Raw genomic sequence first — 26,579 nt, 5'->3', positions numbered from 1 at the left:
ATCATTTTTATTCTTTTCAGTTACATTACCTTATCATTCATGCTCTTTAGCCTAATTGTTCTGGCTGTTTCCAGGGCATAGAACATAGAACATAGAACAGTACAGCACAGAACAGGCCCTTCAGCCCACAATGTTGTGCTGACCATTGATCCTCATGTATGCACCCTCAAATTTCTGTGACCATATACATGTCCAGCAGTCTCTTAAACGACCCCAATGACCTTGCTTCCACAACTGCTGCTGGCAACGCATTCCATGCTCTCACAACTCTCTGCGTAAAGAACCTGCCTCTGACATCCCCTCTATACTTTCCACCAACCAGCTTAAAACTATGACCCCTCGTGCTAGCCATTTCTGCCCTGGGAAATAGTCTCTGGCTGTCAACTCTATCTATGCCTCTCATTATCTTGTATACCTCAATTAGGTCCCCTCTCCTCCTCCTTTTCTCCAATGAAAAGAGACCGAGCTCAGTCAGCCTCTCTTCATAAGATAAGCCCTCCAGTCCAGGCAGCATCCTGGTAAACCTCCTCTGAACCCTCTCCCTCTTCTGTCCTAAAAAGACAATATTATATTACAAAAAGGCAGGGAAGTTGGAGAATGCAGCATCATGCTTCCTGCAGAGATCAAGTTTTGTCTGTGTCGTAAAAAACAAAAGAACTGTGGGCACTGTAAATCAGCAACAAAAGCAGAAGTTGCTGGAAAAGCTCAGCAGGTCTGGCAGCATCAGTGAAGAGTGAGATCTGAGGAAGGGTCACAGGACGCGAAACATTAACTCTGACATTGTCTATGTCATAGTGAGTTATGTCTATTGCTTCAGCAAAATCCAACCAACTCTGAATGAAAATCAATGCTTAAGAAATATCCAAAACATCCGCTGTCCCTGTTGTGGCTTCCTCTGCATTGGGGAAACGATGCAGAGGCTTGGGGACCGCTTTTCAGAACACCTACGCTCAGTTTGCAGTAAACAACTGCACTTCCCAGTCACTAACCATTTCAACTCCCCCTCCCATTCCCGAGAGGACATGTCCAACCTGGGCCTCCTGCAGTGCCATAATGACGCCACCCGAAGGTTGCAGGAACAGCAACTCATATTCTGCTTGGGAACCCTGCAGCCCAATGGTATCAATGTGGATTTCACAAGCTTCCAAATCTCCTGTCCTGCCACTGCATCCCAAAACCAGCCCAGCTCGTCCCCGCCTCCCTAACCTATTCTTCCTCTCACCCATCCCCCCTCCCACCTCATGCCGCACCCCTATTTCCCCTCATCCCGCTCCCTTGACCTGTCCGGCCTCCCCAGACTGACCTATCCCCTCCCTGCCTCCGTACCCATACTCTCCTCTCCACCTATCTTCTCCTCCATCCATCTTCCATCCGCCTCCCCCTCTCTCCCTATTCATTTCAGAACCCGCACCCCCTCCCCATTTTCTGAAGGTGGTTCTCGGCCCGAAACGTCAGCTTTTGTGCTCCTAATATGCTGCTTGGCCTGCTGTCTTCATCCAGCTCCACACGTTGTTATCTCGCATTCTCCAGCATCTGCAGTTCCCATTATCTCTCCAAACCAAAGGCTGCTGTCTTTCAAAATCCAATCTCAGATTTTGCAGATAGTCCTTACCTGTGGTTTTATCAATGTTACTTGACACAAAATTAAAACCTTGACTCTTTAGTTGAAATGAAATATTAACAGTGACAGCCATTAAAACATATACTTGACCTGCACAAATGGTTCAGTGACTAAGTTTTCAAGATTTGTACTAATATAGGGATGCAGGCAAAGCAAGGAGACTGCTTATATTTAGCTCTAATTTTTTTTTAAGAGGACCGATAAGTAGCTCTTTGTCAGAGATTTTATTTCCAATAGGTTCAATCCCACTTTCAGATTCTTGACAATCTACTGTTAATGTGACCACACGTGTAATTTTATTTCCTCAAATTTACTAAGCTGATTCATGCTCCTGACTTGCGTAGAGGGAATTAATACCAAAGCTTCATTCCTTTTGTAATTGGGACTTTATAATTAAAATTGCAAATGTCAGAAGCTGAATTGAAATTGTAATGATATAAGGCTTATCTTTGATTCAACTAGATACTGGTTTAGAACAACAACATTAACTACAGTATTGCAAAGCTAATATAGAATGAGTCATTGCAAATGTAATTTAAAAACTGATTGTATTGAGCATGTTACATTAATATCTTGACTAAATTAGTGCTTTTAAGCTATACAGTTGGAAATATTTCATGTAGTTTGGTTTCATTCTTACTCAAACTATTAGCCCTTAGATAAGAAGTAACCTAATGGGAAATCAATAAATTCTGTTAGATTAATTGAATTGTTCCAGGTGCCATCATCTATATCCTTGACTCAACAATTAATGCTTCAACCTAATTGCCAGTTTATGGTGCCCTGTATGCCTGTTTTAATGGTACAGACAGAAGTTAAATATCTCCGTGCTGTAGTTGAAGAAGCAGCGAGTTCCACTGATATTGTAGTTAAACTTTTTTCCAATAGGTCTAATTGTGAAAAGTTAACAGCTCAGTGAAATCAAATTTGGTTGTCATATAAAGTTGTGCATATTAATTTACATAACTTTCCTTAATAAATAGTGATTTTTAAAATTGATGGGAAGTGAGAGTCGCTGGCTAAGGCAGCATTTATTGTTCTTCCCTGATTGTCTTTGAGAAGTTGGTAGTGAGTCACTTTCTTGAAATGCTGCATCCTACACTCAGGTATAGGTGCACCCACAGTTCTGTTCAGGTCAGAGCTCCACAGCCTTGCCCTTGCACCAATGCAGAAGCTGCATCATACTTCCAAGTCAGAATGTTGAGCGTCTTGAAGGGGTGCGTGTAGCTGCTAGTGCATCTGCGGCCCATGGTTTTATAAATGGTAGATTCACAGATTTGGAAAGAATCTTAGCAAGTTTCAGCAGTGCATTCGTAAATGGTTCATGCTGCTATCTTTGTTGTCCACTGATGGAAAGAGTAGCTCTTTATGGTGGTGGATAGGTCACTGATCAAATAGGCCACTTTGTCCTGTCCTCAATTTTTCAGTGTATAATCTGTGTATCTTTGACTAAGTTAGATACAAATTATTTTCGTTAAGTAGCATTTTTCTTGATTTTTCTCACCTGCAGCAGTTTAAATTTGAGTTTCCAGTCTTGGTCCCAGGGTTCACTTCTGTCACAGCGCTCCCTGCTGGTGAATCCCAGGTGACTGATATCTGTGTAACACTGGAGCGGGCCCTTTGAATACAATGTTTTATCTTAAAAAAAGGCTGTGGGGGGTCAATGCTTCAACAGAATCTTGAAGTTCAGTTAATAGCTCAATTAAAAGTCTCTTATCTGCTGATCATATGTCTTTGAAAATTGTGATCTGATGTCCAAGGTTATTGTAACAGTTGAGATCAGTTAGACTATGCTGAGAACTTACTCTACTGAAATAGTCTGCATTCCAGTTTACAATGTTCATTAACTTTCCATTATTGCCAATTTATAATTTGGTGAACTTAATTTTTAGGGTCCAGAACACTCCTCAGCCAGACCAGAACGATTCCTACAGATGTGCAATGAAGATTCAGATGTATATCCTGTGAGTTAAGTAGGGTCTATTCTTCTATTTTGTGTAACCATTAAAAACATATATAGTGCACTGGCATTCACAAGAAAAGACATTCAAAATAAGGTGATGACACTGAAAGCAATGATAGTACTGATTGTTAGTGACAGTTTTGATGCAGTTCTATTATGTAGAATAGAGGTAGAATTTTTAAAATGAAAAGGTGAAAGTGCTTGTAAGTATGTGAGAGAAAACTCAAATCATATATAATCGTAAATATACTCTGTAATCCCTCATAGCTTTTTTTTATTGCTATCCTAATTCCCTTTTACGGTGTCTTATTTTGCATTAAATAAGAAAAAAAACTTGTCACACGTTTAATGTCAACCAATGTGTTTGCATTATCGAAACATCGAATTAGGATCTGCAATAGGCCATTCAGCCCCTCAAGCTGATTCTTCCATTTGATAAAATCATGGCAGATCTGAGTGCACATTTTTACGATGACCCTGCCTTCACTGATGTTTGGGGAAGAGAACTCCATGCAAAAGAATGACCCTCTGATGAAAAAAAAAACCTCCTTATCTCCGTCCTAAATGGGGGATTCTTACTTTAAACTGACCTCCAGTTCTAGACTCTCCCACAAACAGAAATATCCTTTCAGCATCCATCCTTGTATGAAGGCATCTGTCATTTTTCTGAACTCCAGTGGATACAGGCCTAGTCTGAAGAACCTTTCCTCATAAGTGATGTAAATGTATGATTTGCAGAAATTACTTATTTTGCTTTTTTAAAGAGAAAAGAGATGGTAAGTCGCATTATTTAAATCCTTAACCCCTGTTAAAATGTAAAACATTTTATATCTTAAACCAAGTAAAGGTGATGTGAAAAGAAACTTCTCCACACAGCATGTGATTTGGATTTGGAATACACTGCCTGGAAAGTGTGATGGAGGCATGTTTAATTAAGGTATTGAAGTGGGCATTAAATTCTTATTTCAGTAGAAATGATGTGCAAGTTTCCAGGAGAATAGCAGGAGGTTGACACTAAATCCTGATGCTCCTTCAGAAAACCAGTGATAGGCCAAATAACATTCCTTAGCACCATAACAACTCTGTAATTCTGATTCTCTGATTTTGTTTTGCATCTAGCACCATAAATGAAAATTAATAAATACAGTTGAAAGAATTTTGATCAAAAGTCATTGACCTGAAACCTAGGATGGAATTTTGGTGTTTTTATTAGGCTATTGGACGTGGAAGTAAAAGCAAGAGGGATTTCAACTTGAGATGGTTAGAATTTTCTCCATCAATAATGTTTTTTTCAGCTCATTGCATATATGCCCGCAGATAAAGTGCTTAGGACATCCTGAAGCCCACAAGGTTATTCTGGGCTCCAGTATCAAGATGCCATGTTTAAAAGGCACCAGGATAGCACTATACTTCCTGCATTACAGGAGCAGCACTTAACCTTTCCACACCACCTCCACCCCTCGCTGGAGATGTCAGAGACTCAGCAAAAAAACAGCATCACACTTTAGTGACACCTGCCTCAACATTCTCCTGAAGATTTTTCCCCAGAGATGGCAACAATGGGACATCCTGACTCACTCAAAGACAGCCTGGGCAGAGATGTCTGTGAGGTCAGTGCCATATGTGGCTCAAGAACCTGACTTCAGTACCTCAGGACGCTGAATGATCTGCTTCACTCTACCAGGGTATGTATCTCTGTCTAATCAATGCTTTATGCCATAATCTCTGATGGTTAACATTGTAAGTTTACCACTGCAGAGGACGGTCACATGCTCGGCTGGGCGCCAGGTATCCCTATCAATTGCCTTGTGTGATCAATGTCTGCCACTTCATTCAGCTACCAATGTAACATTTCTGGTATCTTAGTGATACCACTTCTCTCACTTCCATAGGGTTCATACTTAAAACACACAACGAATAAGAACACTCAACAGCTCATTCATCATCAGGTCACTGATCTTCCATCACAGTTAGGGGAACGTAGATATCTGATAGCCTTTCACTGAAGACTTGAGTGGGATGAGGGCACAAACACAAAAGAATGACTTTAGAGTTGAGCCCTCTCTTGAGTTCAGCCCAGTTTACTTGCTCTGGTAAGGCTTGCTGGTGCCAGCTAATGTGGCTACCTCATTTGGGCAAATTTTCCAGCCTATCAGGTTTCATCCTTAATGCTAAGTGTTTATTTACAAACTGTACAGTGTATAACTAAGTCTTCTCATGAACTGAAAACATTTGTGTAAAGAGTTTATTGAAGGAGGCAAGTAACTGAAGAAGTTTGTCCTCACTGGATCCTGAAAGCAGAAGTCTACCCTGCCAGGTACATCTCATCTAACTAGTTATTTTTGCCAAACAAAATTGCACCCATGAACATAATTCCGGAATTATGGAATATTGATGAGTACTCATTGTTATACTTCAAAAGAAGTTGTGTTGAAGCAGAATTAAATTCCATACTTTTATGTAAGAACTTTACTTCAGTTAGCCACACTCCATTAAACCATGACCCCACTGATTACTTCATTAATATTTTCTAATGAACTTGTTACGAGATGTTATAACATTTTTCAAGAGCAGCTGGGACTTGAACCCAAGCCTTCAGTCTTAGGGCTTCCTAGATCACTACCACAGCACCACAGGAACCCACACCCCACTGATTACTAGCTCCCTGTTTTTGTACAACCAGTCCAAACCAGTTAACCCTGAATTAATATCTCTGTCACGAGTTCCCTGATTCCATTGGGTCTTTCACACTCCTTCAGACCATATTAGATGATAGTATTCATGATTTCATTGCAGCCTTGGCCAAAATGACAAAATTCCGCAGAGAGGTGAAAATGACAGTCCTTGAAATCAGGGTCACATTTGACTTAGTGTGGCATCAAAACTGGAGTGAATGGGAATTGGGAAAAAGTCCACACTGTTTGGAGTCATATCTGGCACACAGAAATGTGGCTGTGGTGATTGAAGGTCTGTCACTTTAGCTCTGGGACACCTCTGCAGGAGTTCCTCAGGGTAGTGGCCTTGGCCAAATCATCTTCAGGTGCTTTTTTATCCCCCCCTTTACTCGTTCACAGAATGTGGGTGTTGCTGGCCAGACAGCATTTGTTGTCCATCCCTATTTTCCCAGAGGGCAGTTAAGGGTCAACCACATTGCTGTGGGTCTGGAGCCACATGTAGACCAGACCAGGTAAGGGTGGCAGTTTCCTTCCCTAAAGGACATTAGTGAACCAGATGGGTTTTTCCCCAACAATCAACAATGGATTCATGGCCATCATTAGATTCTTAATTCCAGATATTTACTGAATTCAAATTCCACTATCTGCTGTGGTAGGATTTGAGCCTGTGTCCCCAGAACATTATCTGGGTCTCTGAATTAACAGTCCAGCAATAATACCACAAGGCCATTGCCTCCCCCAGTAACCTACCTTTCATCATAAGGTACCAGTCAATGAAGGAGAAGACCCCACCTGAAAGATTCTGTGAACTTAATGTTGTTACACAGTCGTGTACATTAATTGTGAATTCGAAGGTAGGAAATTGGGATTTGTTTGTAAAGAAATGATTAGGAAAAGGTGTGCATGATCCATTTAAGAAACAGAGCGCTTTCTAAGCTTAGAGATTTATACAAGCAAGAAAAAGTGTATGTAGCTGAAGATGTACAGCCAGTTCTAAAATTGAAACATGTATCAATTGGCTGTGTGATTGGAAACCTTCGGTTGCTTTGATGTTTTGGCAACTAGCTGAAATCAGTCAATTAATTTGAAAATCAGTGTGAGAGTGAACCACCATCTGAGAAATGAGCATTTAGCTCTAATTAGAAATCGCTAAGCTGTCTGTAAGAAAGCACCACCTATCCATTCAAGGTACCATGGCACTTCTAGCTAAGAGTCCTCACAGAGAAAACATCCCTGACAGCGGATCAGCAGAAGAAAGGCGTTTATGACTTGAAAACAGCGGAAGAAAGACATGTAGACTTTGAGAAACTAAGGTTTAATTTATAGATTATTTTCTTATTACTTGGGTTATATAAATGGGACTTGTGTTTATTGGAATAGCATACCAGTACAATTTAGTTCAGTTAGGGAATAGTCAGGAGTTGGGGGAATTGTTCGGCTTGTTAGTTGTTCTGTTAGTTGTTAGTTTGCTCATTCTTAGGGTTGAATAAATAAATAGTTACTTGTCACTTATAAAGTAAGTATTAGGGATTTTCTTTCATTTAACCTCCCCTTCTCCATACAGTCTGGGGACTCAAGTCTGGGCTCTGCCCAGTTTATGTACGAGTTCTGAACTGTTTTGGATAGATTTAAACAGACTTGGGGATTAGTGACCTAGATCTTGAAATAAAACTCAAGTGAAACAAAATCTATTTAATTTCACTTACTGTGGTTGGTTAAATTGGAATCTAGCTTCCAATAGCAATTTCATTCCGTGAGGGATAGAAATTGGGCAAAAGAGATCCTTCAATTAAAAACAAAAAGTAGATCACACTGGGAACAGTTTACCACATGTGGAACAAAAAAACCCAAGAGGGCGAAAAGAAAGTGAAAGGCCTCAGGTGTTCTCACTGTAATGGAGTGAGACACATAAAGCCACAATGCCAGCGGTTTAAGTAAAGCACTGGGGAAAAGGATGTGGTAAAAGACGCTAAACCAGTGGGATTAGTTGAGGTTGTGAAGGAAATCCTAAAAGAAATCGAGGAGCTGCAGGAGAATGCACAGCCTAGTCATGGGCTGGATACTAAGATGCTGCCTGATCTGTACAAAGACTTCACCTCTGTGGATAAGGTTTACTCAGGAAGAACAGGGGGAGAAGGTAAAGAAGCTAAAATTTTGAGAGATTTGGGAGCAAACCAATCTCTACTAGTAAGAGATGAAAGTATTTGCACTCCTTCTGAAATATTACCTGAGTGGTAACCTGTGGAATAAATGGAGAGAGAGTTTGTGTTCACACATGTAGGATCACGTTGGAAAGCCCAGTCAAGACTGGGGAAGTGACTGTGGGTGTGATTGAAAGAGTGTCTATTCCAGGAATACAGTTCATTTGTGGAAACGACCTAGCAGGATCAAAGGTGGGAGTGACGCCTCTTTGTAGTGGAGAAGCTGAAGGAAAATACCCTGGAATTTTTCTGGACTGTGTGGTAACAAGATCTCACAGTCATAACTTACAACAAGAAGGAAAAGCCAAAGAGAGAGACAAAGGAGTTGAGGCCCAGTTAGCTGACATCCTGTTTGATGCTGTAAAAAAGTACAGCATAGTACAGTACAGGCCATTCAGTCCACAATGAAATGGTAAAGGAAAAAGCCCGAACAGGTAGAGGATCAGGCATGTTTAGTTCTGAAAGACTAATAGAGTTACAACAAAAAGATGAGACAATAAAATGTTTATATCATAAAGCCTACTCGGGGAAAAAAAAATCAGAATGTATACCTGAATGTTATTATCTTAAGGATAGAATCCTAAGGTGAAAATGGAGATCCCTTCAAGTTAGTGCTGAGGAGAAATGCAGAGGAGGCATTTAACCAGATTATGTTGCCGGTAGTAAACAGACAAGAAGTATTGCAGGTAACACATGAATAATCTGTAAGAGGTCATCTAGGAGTGAGGAAGACTTGGTGGAGAGACATGAGATGGTGTAGATAATACAGGAGAAGTGGAGATAAGACACAAAAACATTTCTATTGGTTTGGATTACATAAGAATGTGGCTGAATTTTGCCATACTGCTGTAAGTGTCAAATGGTTGGAAAGCCACAGGCAGTAATAAAAGCAGCATCTTTGATGCCATTGCCCGCATTTAAGGAACATTTCACTTGAGGTAATGAATGTGTCTACCAGATTACCAGAGGCAGTTCCATGACGGAATGTTAAGGCAAGATAGGTTGTGGAGGAGATGCTTGCTTTCATTACCCATTATGGATTACCCAGGGAGCTTCATTCACACCACAGGTCCAGTTTTACTGCCAAACTACTTAAGGAGGTCATGAATTACTATCTAAATGGAGTCAAGTTAGGTAAAGGGGAAGTACAATGAGATCTAAGTGTTCTTGTACATCATTCAATGAAAGCAAGCATGCAGGTACAGTAGGCAGTGAAGAAAGCTAATGGCATGCTGGCCTTCATAACAAGAGGAATTGAGTATAGGAGCAAAGAGGTCCTTCTGCAGCTGTATGGGGCCCTAGTGAGACCGCACCTGGAGTATTGTGTGCAGTTTTGGTCTCCAAATTTGAGGAAGGACATTCTGGTTATTGAGGGAGTGCAGCGTAGGTTCACGAGGTCAATTTCTGGAATGGCAGGACTATCATATGTTGAAAGATTGGAGTGACTGGGCTTGTACACACTTGAGTTTAGAAGGATGATAGGGAATCTGATTGAGTCATATAAGATTATTAAAGGAATGGACACTCTGGAGGCAGGAAGCATGTTTCCGTTGATGGGGGAGTCCAGGACCAGAGGAAAAGTTTAAAAATAAGGGGCAGGCTGTTTTAGAACAGGGTTGAGAAGAAACTTCTTCACCCAGAGAGTGGTGGATATATGGAATGCTCTGCTCCAGAAGGCAGTAGAGGCCAAGTTTCTGGAACTTTCAAGAAAGAGATGGATAGAGCTCTTAAAGATAGTGGAATCAAGGGTTATGGGGATAAGGCAGGAGCAGGATACTGATTGTGGATGATCAGCCATGATCATAATGAATGGTGGTGCTGGCACGAAGGGCCGAATGGCCTACTCCTGCACCTATTGTCTATTGTCTTTTGAATTGTTTAGACATTCAACACTTTAAATCAAGTGTGTACCATCCTGAATGCCAGGGAGCATTGGAAAGCTGGCATCAGACCCTAAAGACAATGCTGAGGGATTATTGCCAGGATTACCCAAATAATTGGAATAAAGGCATCCCATTTATATTATTTTCCATTAGAGATGCCCCAAATGAATTGACTCAGTTTATTCCATTTGAATTCATGTTTGAACATGAAGTAAGAGGGCCTTGAAAATTAATTAAGGAAAAATTGATAGGTCCAAAGTCAGAGATCTCACAGTTGGATTATGTATCTGATGTGAAAGAACGATTAAACAGAGTAGGTGAATTGGCAAGACAACACCTGAAGGTTGCAGCAATATGAGGACATACGTAGGAATAGAATGGGGAGGACTAATATTATAGTATATGATGTTGAAGTAGGCAGTGCTGTTCTGACCCTAACCCTAACCCTACAGGCCTAATCCTCTCAAAGCCACACAGGTACAGAAGGAAGTGGAAGCAGTGCTCCAAGAGGACATCATTAAGCCCAGCAAAGTGCATGGAGTTTATCGATTGTGTTGGTTACCATACTGGATGGTACTCAACGATTCTGCGTGAATTATCAGAAAGTCAGTGCCATAACTAAATCAGACTCATACGTAGCTGCTAGGCTGGAGGACAGAGTGTAAAATGTTGGACTTACGTCAAAGAGTTAGACTTACTTTATGGTTACTGGCAAATATCTTTGTTGGAGAGAGCAAAAGTAGTTTCTGCGTTTGTAATTCCAAGTGGGCTATATCAATTTAAAGTAATGCCCTTTGGAATGAAGAATGCACCAGCCACATTTCAAAGACGTATGAACAGAGTTGTGGCGGAATGACTAATTGTGCCATCTATATAGAGGACTTAATCATCTTTAGCCATTCGTGGAAAAATCATGTCGTGCATTTGGCAGAACCCTTTGAAAGACTACAGGAGGTAGAACTGGTTATAAATTTAGCAAAAGCTGAATTCGCGAAGGCAGAAGTGATGTTCTTGGGACACAACATTGGACATGGAAAGATGACCCCGAGGAATGTGAAGACGAAAGCCATTGAGGAATTTCCAAACCCATGCTTGAAGAAAGAGGTGCTTTGATTTTTGGGACTGAGTGGATTATACTGGAAGTTTGTAGCAAACTTCAGTAGCTTGGTAGTGCTGCTGGCAGATTTGCTAAAGAAGAACGTGAAATTTTAGTGGACAGAACAATGCCAGAAGGCATTTGAGAATTAAAAAGCCATGTTAACCACTACACCGGTTTTAGCAACACCAAATTTCTTGAAACTCTTTAAAATCACGTCCAACACAAGCTATGTAGGGGTTAGAGTTGTGTTGATACAGGACAATGATGGTGGACTTGAAAGTCCAATTGGTTATATTTCAAAGAAACTCAATATCCACTGGAGGAAATACCCCGTAATTGAAAAAGAGTTATTGAGTTTGGTAGTCATCTTAAACGTTTTAACATTTATGTTGCAAACAATGTTTTGGAGATGGTTACGTATACAGACCACAACCCTCTCACCTTTTTAGAAAGATATAAGGCCAAGAATACAGAACTGTTTCATTGGAGTCTTATGTTACATGTCGAGCGTCATAAAAATATTATTGCAGATGCGTTATCACTTGTTTAAAAGAAAATGTGTAGATAAGGTTGGACCGGTATGGTCCAATATATGTATGCAGAATTAGTATGAAAGGTGTAACTTTAAATTACTGCCTTGTGTATCTTGTGATAATGGTGTTAAGATTTTAAAAAGGGTATCTTTTCATAATGATGTTTTTTTTTAAATTAAGTGGGAAAGTGTTACAAAGTTATGGAAGGCAAGAAGCTAAAATTTGTTTGAAAAACAAGGGAAAAGAATGTGTGGTCCCTTTAAGAGGCAAATTGCTCTCCTAAGCTTACAGATTTATGCAGGAAGAAAAGAGTGTCTGCATGTAGCTGAAGATGTACAGCCAGTTCTAAAATTGAAACATGTATCAATTGGCTGTGTGACTGGAAACCTTAGGCTTGTTTTGACATTGTGACAACTAGCTGGAATCAGCCAATTAATTTAAACCAAGCAATTAGCGATTGAAAGCCAACTGAATTTAAATCTGATAGTTTTGACGACCTTGGACCAATAAGAAAATTTACATGTCATCGAAGGTATTATACAAGGAGAGGGTTTTTGAAAATCAGAGTGAGAGAGAAATACACATCTAGCTTTCACAAGAATTTGCTAAGCTCTCTAGGAAAGCACCGTCTATCCATAAAAGATACCGTGGCATTTCTAGCTGAGAGTCCTCACAGAAGACTTCACAGTGAAAGCATCCCTGACAGCCGGATCAGCAGAAGAAAGGCATTTATGACTTAGGAACGGCAACAGAAAGGCATGTAGACTTTGAGAGGTGAAGTTATGTCAGTGGGACTTGTGTTTATTAGAATAGCAGACCAGTAGAATTATGTTTAGTTAGGGAATAGTTAGGAGTTGGGTGAAGTTGTTCGGTTAGTAGTTCTGTTAATTTGCTCATTCTTGGGTTTACATAAATAAATAGTTACTTGTTACTTGTAAAGTGAATATAAGGGATTTTTCTTCGTACAACCTCTCCTTCTCCATAACAATATAGCATGCCATTAAGAAACTGAATTATGGCCTCTTGCCCAATTCAATTTTCTGCCCACCCTGCTAAAAGCTCTGTGTGGTCTGGACAAATCCACCTCTTTATTTTGTTTCTCTATCTACTGATGATGTTTGGCCTACTGAATTTTTCCAAAATATTTATTTCAGATTTTTAGCATCTGCTGTATTTTCCTCTTTTGTGAAAGATGGCATGTGTTGGTTCATTAACTGGAAAGGTTGGAGTCACGTGAACTTTATGTAACTTCCATTCTTTCCCATTCAGGTTGCTGAACATAGATGAAATGTTCCATATTTTGTACAAAGTTAGAATTAACTTTGTCCAGCTCAACAAGCATTAGGCATGGGGATGACACAGGTCGTTCTTCCATTCCATCTAAGGGAAGTTCTCTAGAATCATAAAATACCTGGATCCGCAACCCCCCCTGTGACCCTGCATTTTCTATGTGTTAACGTGTTGGGCCTGTACATCCCAGGCCACATGAGCAATTTAGCATTGCCAATCCACCTAACCTGCCCATCTTTGAACTGCAGGAGGAAACCAGAGCAAACTCACTCAGACATGGGGAGAACGCGCAATTTCTGCATAGACAGTCAGCTGAAGGTAGAATTGAACCCAGGTCCCTGGTGCTGTGGGGCAACATTGCTACCCATGGTGCCAGTGAGCAACTTGCAAAGGAGGGAAAAGGTGCCATAGATAAAACAAAAATTTCAGTTTTAGATACTTTACCCAAGTACAGTTATTGGTTTAAGATGTCATGCTGTGTTTCACAGTTTAAAAAATTCAGCTAAGTTGTTGTTTTGAATACCATTTCAATCTCAGGTTTGAATTGTCTACAAAAAGCAAAGATAGTAGGAACTGCCAATGCTAGAGAATCTGAGATAACTAGGTTAGAGCAGAAGGGTCTCGACCCGAAACATCAGCTTTTCTGCTCCTCTGATGCTACTTGGCCTGCTGAGTTCATCCAGCTCTACTGTTATCTACAACAAGCAATTTATGCTGTTAGTAGTACTAGGCATGTTAACCTGTTCATGTGTTATGAAACACCTTTGGTACAAGTAGGACTTGAACCCAGATCTCCAGGCTCAGTGATAGTGTCCCTAGTGCCACAAGAGCCCCTATTGTAGGCTGTATACATTTCTCTTAGAAGATCTAAATTAAACTGAATTCATCGACATGAATTGTTCCAATTCAGATTTGCAATGCTCATTACTGTTTTCAAGTAGTGAATCATTTTACAAAATAAAATTGCTGAAAGAAAAGTCTTAGATTTATATTTATTTCTTTTATGCGTTCTTTTGTGTTCTGTGGTTATGGACTAAAACATTCGGCCGTATATGTTCAGCTAAGGTCATTAAAAAGCAGTTGGCAGGCTCCAATTCTAAACCATAGCAACAGATAGCGTTTGCAGATTGCACCTTTGTTGCAAAACCATGATTAATTAACCACGATGCTTGGGTACAGCAAAACAAGGTACTTAACTGCATTATACAAGTCATTCTATTTGCAACAGTAGTAATCATTGTTTTGACCAAAATGTTTCCTAGATGGTTTAAAAAAAATTTTGGGCGATTTTCTACTTATGTTGCAACATTTTTGTGTCATCAATGTAAAATAACAACACGATTGTGTCATTTTTAAATATTTAAACTATGTTTAAAAATGGAGCATGAAACAAATTTCAAAAGGCAATTGTTGAGAAGATTTCAGTATGAATGGGCTGTTTTCATGATTGGTTAAGGTGAGTCTCCTGACTTTCTATTCTGTAAGAATAAATTTCAGTAGTGTTTGGTCAAGAATTTAAGGTACAATCTTAAAGAAAAGCTCACTGCAGTGTAATACTGCCGTGTGCTTTTGCTAGAATCTTTCCTTTAAAAATTGCATGCAGGAGCACGTAAGAGGAGGATCCTGAGACAAGGAAGTCAGCAGTACCTAGAAGAACAGGTTTCAAAGTCTTTGCAGTTGTCCACCAGGTGTGAGGTTCTTTCAACTTGTTTGGAAGAGAATAGGGGTTGCAGGGTGGATGAGTGAACTGACGATCACCGTATGCACAGGAAGCCCTTAACATTCAAGTAGGGTGGCACGGTGGCTCTGTAGAGCAATACGGTGGCTCACTGGTTAGCACTTCAGCCTCATAGCACCAGGGACCCGTGTTCGATTCCGGGCGACTGTCTGTACGGAGTTTGCACATTCTCCCCGTGTCTGCGTGGGTTTGCTCCGGTTTCCTCCCACAGTCCAAAGACGTGCAGCCTAGGTGGATTGGCCATGCTAAATTGCCCGTAGTGTTCAGGGGTGTGTGGGTCACAGGGGGATGGGTCTGGGTGGGATGCTGCAAGGGACGGTGTGGACTTGTTGGGCCGAAGGTCCTATTCCCACACTGTAGGGAATCTAATCTAATCTAAATGTGGGGAGCAAAACAGGATGTGGTAATATTCAAGGACTGTATAATGAGGGAGTCCAGGAGACCATGTTGCCTGCCCAATTCGATAGTCCAGGATGTCTGCTCAGGATTTGAGATGAGCTTGGGACAGGAAGGATACAGTTACTATGGATCATTTAGATACCATCAGCATGGCAGGACACGGGAAGAGGTTCTGCACAGGCAAGATGAGAAGCTGTGCATCAACCTAAGAAGCAGGACTTCAGATATAATAACTTATGGACTGGTTACAATTTTAAGCTTGAAAAATGAACAGTTGCAGAGCTAGCTCACGCGACGTGGCAAACTGGTTAGTTAAATAGATTCTTAGGCAAGGCATGATGTTATCAGGAGTAGGCAGGAATGTAGAGTAACCCCAAATGAATTTAAAATGATCATAATGTTAACTTAATGAAAGTATGAGATTAACGATTGTTTTAAGTAGGTTGAATATTTCTGATGAAAAATTGCAATTATTTTGCAGTATGATTTCTGCCTGAATTTTATAAGACGTATAATTGTTTAATTTAGGAATATACTGAAGATTTTGAAGTAAACCAACTGTTTGACTGCAATTGGATTATAGTAAACTGCTCCACTCCAGCAAACTACTTTCACGTGTTGAGGAGACAGATTCTGCTACCATTTAGAAAGCCGGTAAAAGCATGTTTATTATTACTTTACCCTCCTAATCAGTTATAATTTCAAAGAAAATTTGTAGGACTTTTTAAATAAACATGTGGTTTACTAATTGCTGATATCACCGACGTGGACATTTTTACGTGTTCTACAATGTTTTACATTTGTAATTCATTTAAAACTTCTTCTGAATGACTTGCTGTTTCAGTTAATAATCCTCACGCCAAAATCCCTGCTCAGACATCCGGAAGCCAGATCCCATTTTGATGAAATGAAAACAGGTAAAGGATTAAACATAATGCGGTGTGAAAATACTAATAAAGCTATTTTGCAACAAATTTGAAAAACATTTGTTTTTAATTCAACTCTATTATTATGCTGAAAGTTTGTTTAGTGTCCATAGAGATCCTGGTCTTGGTCATATCTCTAATAGGACTTTTTATATTTCAAATTTTGTACTGGTACGCTTGTAAATTTGCTACAGAACTCAACTATAAAATGTAATTCTCTTGAAAGTGTTTCTGACACCTCCAAAGATTGGTCATCTCAGCGTAAGATAAGCAATTAACCTTATACTCCAGATACCTTTTAATACAGTTCATCACAATTACTTGTGCGAGTTGCAATTTTTAGATTAACAAATGATGTGCTAATATCAGAGTATAACATCAGATCACCAATTTATGTTGATTTTACATGCTGGAAACTGTGGTTGGAATCTTCCCAGCCTCTGAACGACATGGGAATTGACGAGAAAGTTGAGAATGGCAGTAATGAGATTCTCAACGTCAAGAGCAACAAGTTTGATCCTCCAACTTGAACAGCGAGACAAAAATCTCGCTAGTGAGTTGCAAAAAACATACATGCATCCTTTTGCAAGTATTAACATTTCATTATTACCAAATCTCATTCATTTATGTGTGGTTTACCATTCTCCCACCCATGAGGTAGAATGCAGACGACAGCAATTCCCAATGTGAAAATCAAGAATGGTTACCTGGCAACTCCAGCCCCCACCTACTCTGTTCTCCAGTTTGGACAGCATTCACCAACATCACAGAACACTCTCCATGGTCAGCAACCACATGAATTCCACATCCACAATATTGGCAGTGGACATGTACCACCCTCATTGCATGATCATGACACATCTCCAATCCGCATACAATACAGTTGTGCACTTTAATGCTGCACTTTGCAGCACAGCAGCATCTTTCATTGGAGTATTGCTGTCAAGACACTTTGTACACAGGGACAGGCACCAAACTCATGGATTTGAGCAGAGTGCATCTCAGGGCTCCATGTTTATTACCTTCGTGCTCGGTCATCTTCGTGCTCACTCACTTTGTGCCTGTTTTCATGCTTACAGCTTTGCCTTGCCTTGCTTTTTAGCATGGCAAACACACTGCATGTGCGTCAACTAAACAACCATGTCTCAAAGGACAAGAGGAGTAATCCTCGTTCAAGTCAGGGGAGACACTTCAGTCAGGGGTTGCTGGCAAAGTAAGTCAAGGACATAGTCCAGAGATTTAGACTGGCCAGTCATCAACCTGGGGTAGTCATGATCTGGGTGTCCTCCAGCATTCAAAGAACAGCGGTCACCAATGTCTCAGGGACGGCTCTGTGGACAGTGACCAGAGATACCTCCCTTCCCCACACATACATTGACATCAGACATGTACAGACCTCAACACACCCTTGTGGCACATCTCCAGTCCACTTACAACACAGTCTGGGGAGTTGTCCTTAACCAAATGTGTAGGTCTAGCACAATCAGCCTGGGTGGGGATTTGTAATAAACTAAATGCGAAGTTCACAGAGATCATTCAGGGTTATGATCCGTCATCATCTGGGGCTGGCCAATCAAGTTGTACAAGGGCATAGATCTTGACCAGTCCTAGGTGTCTGTTCGTCAGAATTCAACAGGGGGTCATCAAAGGCCATTACTGTGGGAGGGAAGCTGAGGATCCCAACTGTGGGGATTGGAGGCAGCATGCTGCGTTGCAGAGAGGATATCAATTGTGAAGGAAGGCAAGTCAACATAAAGCAGGGAGATATCAGTACATGCAAGGAAAAAGCATAATGTGGAAGAGGTGTTTATCAACAGTTAGTATCACCTTCACTTTGATGTAGGGACTGTGCACGAAAATGCCATATGCCTGCAACTCCAGGTAAAGCCAGGAGATGAACAGTTGAATAAGCGAGTTGGATAGAAATGTGGCAAAGATCAAAGCCAACGGGATTGAAGGGGAGGTCAACCAGGAAGGGATACAAAGATTTGAGAGTTCACTTAGACTGCGAGGCTGAGTCTGTGATTCGATCTATGAAGTACAACTGGTATTCCTTCCATCATCAGCCAAACAGTAAGTGCACAATGGAGATGAAAATGGCTGCCCTCACATGCAGAGGGGTGGGTAAATGTTACATTCTGTGAGGGTGGGATTTCCACTTTTGAGCAGCATGAAACTCTTCAAGGGGTAATAGCTCTTAAGCAGGCACCTACAAGTACAGGTGAAAGACACCTATGATCACAAAATGCTGAATGTCTTGCACTATGTTATGGAGTCATAATTTTGGCGTCAGTCACTATAGAGGGAAAGGAGACAACTGTTGGACACGGCACCATCCATCACGGTTTTTTTTTCTGGCCTATTGTGGGATGTTTTCTCTTGGAATGAGACAAAGGGAGAGATTGAGTGAGTTGAAATTGGGTGGCACAGTTGTTAGTGCTGTTGCAGATGAAGGGATAGTAGTGATGTGTCCTGAGTGAGTATATAGGCAAAACAGAGGCCATGCAGTGTTTCTAGTCTGGGTGTATTGAAAACTGATGATTGAAAGTGTGTGAGTAAGGATATCACATCAAGTAGTGAAAGGGATAGAGCGTGAACTTTGGTGGGAGATGGGTGCAGTGGGAATCATAGGATCCCCACAGTGTGGAAGCAGGAAATTTGGTCCACCAAGTCCACACTGACCCACAAAGGATATCCCACCCAAACCCACCCCCTAACCCTCGCCCTGTAACCCTGCATTTCCCATGGCTAATCCACCTAGCCTGCACACCCCTGGACACTGTGGGCAAACTAGCAGAGCCAGTTCACCTAAACTGCATTTTTATTTCTTAAAACAAAGGTATCTCAAAGCAAGTATGATGCGTCGCAACTTCATGTCCAATGATCTGTGTTTTGAAGCATGCTGACATAATCTTTACTGTGATTTCTTGTGCCGAAAACAAAATATTAATATTACCATTCATATTTCTTAGGCACATCATTCCAACATATCATTCCTGACGAAGGGCTAGCAGCTCAAAATCCACATGATGTGAAAAGGCTGATTTTCTGCACAGGCAAAGTTTACTATGAGCTTGCAAAAGAAAGGATAAACAGAAAAATGGAGAAGGAAGTGGCTATTATTAGGTTGGAACAGGTAAATGTTTGAAAGGTGCACAGCGAAGCAAAGAGCTGAGTATAGTGATTTAGTGTAGAAATGGCTGTCTGAATAATATTAAAAATGACATTTTGGGACTCTTAGTTACAATTATTGTTATAGATGGGCTTTTTCATGTTGTCACCTATGAGTTTCCATCCACGAAAGCAAAAATCAAGCAAAAGCTTGGATTTGTTTATTTTTTGCAGTAGAATTACACTGTGAAGTAAACTGTTCATTTTCATCTTTACTAAATAGCCATAAAGAATGGTGTGACCGTCAGCTAATTTCAGGTTGCTAATTTCATAAAAGTGAGTAGTTAAAACATTTTTGTTTCATGTTTAGGGCATCACTTCAGGTGCCCATTGAAGTTCCCCAGTTTGTGCTTCATTTCCCCAATGCAGAGGAGACCACAATGTGGCCCGCATCACAGAACACCTACGTTCTGTCCACAGAAAAGATTGTGTGCTTCCAGTTGCTGCCACTTTAAGACACCACCATGTTCTCTGGCCAAAATCGCTGTCTCAGGCTTGCTGCATTGTTCAGTGCAAGCTGTAAGAACAGCACCTAATTTTCCACTTGAGAACCCTGCAGTCTTATGGAGTTCAACAATTTTAGGGCTCGAGCACATTTCCCCCTGCTTCCCACACTCCCAAACACCAGGGCTTGACATCACACTACCCGTTCTCAGCCACTAATAGTCCCCATTAGCAGCTGTTCAAACCCACAAACCGGCCTTTAACCACTCTTTTGTCTATTCAGCAGTTCTTCTTTCTCTTAAGTCTCTATTTCCACCTATTGTTTATTCCCCAACATCACCCCCAACCCCATCTTCTGGATTAAAGCCATCCTTTACCAAGCTACCATCAGTTCTGAAGAAGGGTCAGTAGACCAGAAACGTTAACTCTGATTTCTCTCCACAGATGCTGCTGGACCTGCTGGGATTTTCCAGCAACTTCTGTTTTTGTACCTTGTAGATGATGGACTGTCTTTGAGGAGTCACCACTGCATTCTCAGCATCTGACCTGCACCTGTAGCTACAGTATTTATCACTGCATTTGACTGAATGTGATGTTAAGAAGGCTTTTTAAGACTGAAGTTAGTGGGAATTGGGGTGGGTAAGGAATTCTCTGTTGGCTGGAGTTATATCTAGCGTTGTGGTTGTTGGAGGTCAATCATCTGAGCCCACAGGATGTTGCTGCACAAATTCACCCGGATATTGCCCTGAGCTCAGATATCTTCAGCAGTTTCAGCAATGACTTCCCCTCCATCATAAGGTCTGAGGTGGGGATGTTGCCAATGTCCAGCGTCACTCGTGACTCAGCAGGTATGGAGATGAAATGCATGGACAACACTCAAGCTTGGCCTTATATTTTGCAGTGGTTTGACAACTGAGAGGCTTGCTAGCCATTTAGAAGTCATTTATAGGTTAATCTTTCCGTGGATCTGGAGTCACATATAGGCAGAACCAAATTTTTCCTTCCCTAAAGGAAATTATGAGCCAGATGACTGATGGCATCAATTGTCAATGGTTTTCCAGTTACCATTAAACTTGCTTTTTGGTTTAAATAATTAGCCTTCCAAATAATTACCTTTTGTAGATATGCAAGTTGTATTAAAAACAAAATCGTTTTGTACCTTTTTCAGAAACATCTCTGTATTGCACTTAGGGTAGCATGATGACACTTTAGTTTCTGACTTGAATTTTTTCCCACATTTTGATCTCTATTCTGCTGTCCCCATTTTTTGCAGATATCACCATTCCCCTTTGATCTGCTAAGAGTGGAAATTGACAAATATCCTAATGCTGAGCTCATTTGGTGCCAAGAAGAGCACAAAAACATAGGCTACTATGACTATGTGAGGCCTCGTTTCAGAGTGACAGTACAGTTCAAAAGGCCTATTTGGTAAGTATGTAGATTAGTTATTTTTAATTACATTTTCTAAATATGTTGATGTAGAAGAAGAAAGATAAATGGCAGGAAGAGAGAATAAAAATGTGCCTGGCACTGATTCAAGTAGCACATATAGCTAATGGCACAACTTGTAAAACTACAATTTGTCATCTGTCAGCCATGGCTTTTATTGATAGTATTTGTGTCTTGTTAGGGGGTTGTGTACAAAAGACCAGAAATGCAAACACAGAATCTGTACTGCTTCTCTCAGTATGATATTGATTCAGCTAGGTACAATTGTTTCGACGAGACAACAAAGACCTCATCTGCCACCTCCACCAGATGATATTAAAGTTCCTGTGACAAATTTGAAAGCGGAGCAGTGGGGTTAGTGTCAGTGTTATGGTCAAAACTTATTCCTCAACCAAATATCACACTAAAAGAGAAGTTTTTCTGGTTATCATCACATGGCTAGTAGTGGAGCCCTGCTGTACAAAAATAGATTACAGTTTTGCTACATTACCACAGTAACTTCACCTCATTGCCTGTAAGGTGCTTTGGCACATATTGTGATAATGAGGAGTGCCATTTAAAAGCAAGATTTTCCTTCTTTAGAATAGAATCAAATAGCCTTTATTTCACGTGCACATGAGTGAATGCAGTGAAAAGTTTGTAATGTCACCTCTCGATATCCATCTTAGGTACAGGGTATCTAGGTACAGATACTTCAGCATTGTTACAGAATTGAAATAGTAGAAAAACGTGAATTAGCATGGGAATATAGAGTTTAAGAAGTCCAGATTGATAATAAAAGGTATCTTTAAAGTAGTATCAGAGATAATGGGAACTGCAGATGCTGGAGAATTCCAAGATAATAAAATGTGAGGCTGGATGAACACAGCAGGCCCAGCAGCATCTCAGGAGCACAAAAGCTGACGTTTCGGGCCTAGACCCTTCATCAGAGAGGGGGATGGGGAGAGGGAACTGGAATAAATAGGGAGAGAGGGGGAGGGGGACCGAAGATGGAGAGTAAAGAAGATAGGTGGAGAGAGTATAGGTGTAGAGAATGGGATGGTAGTCTGGTCGGGCCTGCGGGACAGGAAGAAGCGGAGGGCCTTGAGGCCATCTCCATGCGGAATGCAGGTGTACAGGGGCTGGACGTCCATGGTGAATATGAGGTGTTGGGGGCCAGGGAATTGGAAGTCCTGGAGGAGGTGGAGGGCGTGGGTGGTGTCACGGACGTAGGTGGGGAGTTCCTGGACCAAAGGGGAGAAAATGGAGTCCAGATAGGTGGAGATGAGTTCGGTGGGGCAGGAGCAGGCTGAGACGATGGGTCGACCAGGGCAGGCGGCTGAGACGATGGGTCGACCAGGGCAGGCAGCTGAGACGATGGTTCTTCTTCCTGTCCCACAGGCCCGACCAGTCCCCCTCCACCGACACTCTCATCCGCCTAGCTGAACTCGTCCTCACACTCAACAACTTCTCTTTTGACTCCTCCCACTTCCTACAGACTAAGGGGGCGGCCATGGGCACCCGCATGGGCCCCAGCTATGCCTGCCTCTTTGTAGGTTACGTGGAACAGTCCCTCTTCCGCACCTACACAGGCCCCAAACCCCACCTCTTCCTCCGGTACATTGATGACTGTATCGGCGCCGCCTCTTGCTCCCCAGAGGAGCTCGAACAGTTCATCCACTTCACCAACACCTTCCACCCCAACCTTCAGTTCACCTGGGCCATCTCCAGCACATCCCTCACCTTCCTGGACGTCTCAGTCTCCATCTCAGGCAACCAGCTTGTAACTGATGTCCATTTCAAGCCCACCGACTCCCACAGCTACCTAGAATACACCTCCTCCCACCCACCCTCCTGCAAAAATTCCATCCCCTATTCCCAATTCCTCCGCCTCCACCGCATCTGCTCCCACGATAAGACATTCCACTCCCGCACATCCCAGATGTCCAAGTTCTTTAAGGACCGCAACTTTCCCCCCACAGTGATCGAGAATGCCCTTGACTGCGTCTCCCGTATTTCCCGCAACACATCCCTCACACCCCGCCCCCGCCACAACCGCCCTAAGAGGATCCCCCTCATTCTCACACACCACCCTACCAACCTCCGGATACAACGCATCATCCTCCGACACTTCCGCCATTTACAATCCGACCCCACCACCCAAGACATTTTTCATCCCCACCCCTGTCTGCTTTCCAGAGAGACCACTCTCTCCGTGACTCCCTTGTTCGCTCCACACTGCCCTCCAACCCCACCACACCCGGCACCTTCCCCTGCAACCGCAGGAAATGCTACACTTGTCCCCACACCTCCTCCCTCACCCCTATCCCAGGCCCCAAGATGACATTCCACATTAAGCAGAGGTTCACCTGCACATCTGCCAATGTGGTATACTGCATCCACTGTACCCGGTGCGGCTTCCTCTACATTGGGGAAACCAAGCGGAGGCTTGGGGACCGCTTTGCAGAACACCTCCGCTCAGTTCGCAACAAACAACTGCACCTCCCAGTCGCAAACCATTTCCACTCCCCCTCCCATTCTCTAGATGACATGCCCATCATGGGCCTCCTGCACTGCCACAATGATGCCACCCGAAGGTTGCAGGAACAGCAACTCATTCTGCCTGGGAACCCTGCAGCCATATGGTATCAATGTGGACTTCACCAGTTTCAAAATCTCCCCTTCCCCTACTGCATGCCTAAACCAGCCCAGTTCGTCCCCTCCCCCCACTGCACCACACAACCAGCCCAGCTCTTCCCCCCCCACCCACTGCATCCCAAAACCAGTCCAACCTGTCTCTGCCTCCCTAACCGGTTCTTCCTCTCACCCATCCCTTCCTCCCACCCCAAGCCGCACCCCCATCTACCTACTAACCTCATCCCACCTCCTTGACCTGTCCGTCTTCCCTGGACTGACCTATCCCCTCCCTACCTTCCCACCTATACTCTCTCCACCTATCTTCTTTACTCTCCATCTTCGGTCCACCTCCCCCTCTCTCCCTATTTATTCCAGTTCCCTCTCCCCATCCCCCTCTCTGATGAAGGGTCTAGGCCCGAAACGTCAGCTTTTGTGCTCCTGAGATGCTGCTTGGCCTGCTGTGTTCATCCAGCCTCACATTTTAGTATCTTTAAAGTACTCAGGTTATAGTCCTTTTCTGCTGCGTCTGTGCACGCCAGGCTTCGGAGCACGAGGCCTCACTGCCTCCTTGCACCAGCCTCTTTACAACACTAAATACTTTTTACATGAACTTAATGTCAAATTCAATGGTAATTTAGTGTTTCATTGCAGTACTGACCTTACGGTGAGGTATTAAATTGAGGTCTGTTTGAAGATCAGATACTCGGTCAGTGTTTCTTCCTTGGATTTCATGAAAATAATTAATTAACCTTCCAAGTGATCAGTGGTTTGGGGCACCTTGCAACATCTGATTTGTTTGCAGCTTTCGTTCTCCCAAAATTTATCATGGGATGAGTTCTACCGTTTATAGTTAAAATCTGGTGGTAAGTTAACCTTCATGGCTTCAACTCCACAAAGTTTGAAATAAGGTATTTTGTGAGATCTTCCAGTTCTCTCCTAATTAATTATGTAAGTAAGATGTTGGGTGCATTATTCACTCTATCTTGTGGCGAGCAAGGCAGAAATGCTTGCCACTGCCAGGACTTCCTGGCTTTCATGCCTTTGTTACTATATTTAGAGCCTAACTGCTCACTACTTAAGATGCTGCAAGCAAGCAATGACCCCTCAGACTGTGATATTCATTGCTAAACTGGAAAAACGTGGTACAGAAGAAAGTCATGTTTGTTCTCACCCCTTGAAGAAAGATCTCCGAGTTGCTAGCAGACATGGTAGGGGGGAGAGGGTCAGTCTTCTTTGCAGATACACAGGAAGAGGCAATGCCCTATCCAGTCCATCTGGGGGAGAGAGCACTACAGGTCAGTGCTGTCTCCATTGTCGAAAGGAGCCACAAGTACTGTTGCAAGAGGTTCAGTGACTTTTTGCCCCCCGCAAGGGTAGATGATACTGTTTTCTCTCTGCTATCACACTGTCAAAAGGACGGTACAGTGGCTCAGTGGGTAGCACACTGTCTCACAGTGCCAGGGACCCAGGTTCAGTTCCAGCCACGAGTGACTGTCTGTGTGGAGTTTGCACGTTCTACCTGTGTCTGTGTTGGTTTATTCTGGGTGCTCCAGTTTCCTCCCACGGTCCCAAGATATGCAGGTTAGGTGGATTCACCATGCTAAATTGCCCATAGTGTCCAGGGATGGCTAGGTTAGGTGAATTAACCATGGGAAATGCAGGATTACATGGATAGGGTGGGGTAGGGGGAGAAGTGAGCTTATGTGGGATGCTCTTCAGAGAGTCAGTGTGGATTTTTTGAGCTGAATGACCTGTTTCCACGTTGCATGGATTCTATGTCCATTACTAATTCTAATTTTGCCATTGTATCTCACCAAGGCTGCTGGTCTAAAACCCTCAGCATCACATATATCATCTCCACTTGAGGATTCTCACTCACAACATCTGCTGTAACTCCTAACTCTTCTGCACATTCACTGGAAAAACTTTACTACCTCTCCTGCTCGTATGTGTGAAGTAACTGCTGTTGCATCCACTTCCATTATACCCAGGAAGATTCTGGTTCACAACTGGGCCAAGAGGAACGAGACAATTAGGAATGTAGTTGGCAGAAGACTTCAGATTTCTCACTCTGTACAGGTAGAAGATAATGGAGCGGGGCATGTAAAACAGGATCACCTGTGGTGACAGATGTACACCAATGGGAACCAATCTAAAATAGGTCTGTGCTGCACTGCGCTTCCACTAATGCCAGAACTAACTCATCCTTAGCCTACTCAAACCTACTCAAACCTTTATCCATTTTCTACAATTAGTTCCCCTTCTCTTAAGCAGACACTAGATATAGTCCAGAAAAAAGTGGTTATGCCCAAGACCCTCAGCTCCAGCTCCACTTCTGAGGTGAAAGCCTGTCAAGCCTGAGAGTATACATTGTCAATACATTCACCTGCATTCTCCTGTAGCACAAGGATTTTCACCTAAGTGCGAATTCTATCTAGATATCATTGATGCATCTCTGCAACACTGCCAAGGAGGTCTGCCAGAGACAAAGCACCTGCTCAACTCCATTAATTGTAATTGGCCACAAATGACTGGGTCAACCTGCAGGATGCACAAACACATCAGACATGT

At 42.3% G+C, this 26,579-nt stretch overlaps 1 protein-coding gene across 3 annotated transcripts in view; it reads left to right on the top strand.

The window, feature by feature from the left end:
• Positions 1-26,579, top strand: part of ogdhl (oxoglutarate dehydrogenase L) — a 134,471-nt gene that overhangs the window by 100,264 nt on the left and 7,628 nt on the right. For all 3 annotated transcript variants that reach the window (XM_048563542.2, XM_048563543.2, XM_048563544.2), the window contains exons 18-22: positions 3,514-3,585; positions 15,931-16,056; positions 16,247-16,319; positions 19,301-19,464; positions 21,217-21,371. In XM_048563542.2, the coding sequence (XP_048419499.1) occupies positions 3,514-3,585; positions 15,931-16,056; positions 16,247-16,319; positions 19,301-19,464; positions 21,217-21,371 (590 nt within the window). The remainder of the gene's footprint in view (positions 1-3,513; positions 3,586-15,930; positions 16,057-16,246; positions 16,320-19,300; positions 19,465-21,216; positions 21,372-26,579) is intronic.

Source organism: Stegostoma tigrinum, chromosome 37 (genome assembly GCF_030684315.1).
Source record: "Stegostoma tigrinum isolate sSteTig4 chromosome 37, sSteTig4.hap1, whole genome shotgun sequence".
NCBI lineage: Eukaryota > Metazoa > Chordata > Chondrichthyes > Orectolobiformes > Stegostomatidae > Stegostoma > Stegostoma tigrinum.
Note: the sequence above shows the minus strand (reverse complement) of the source record. Positions and strands in the feature narration are given on the sequence as shown.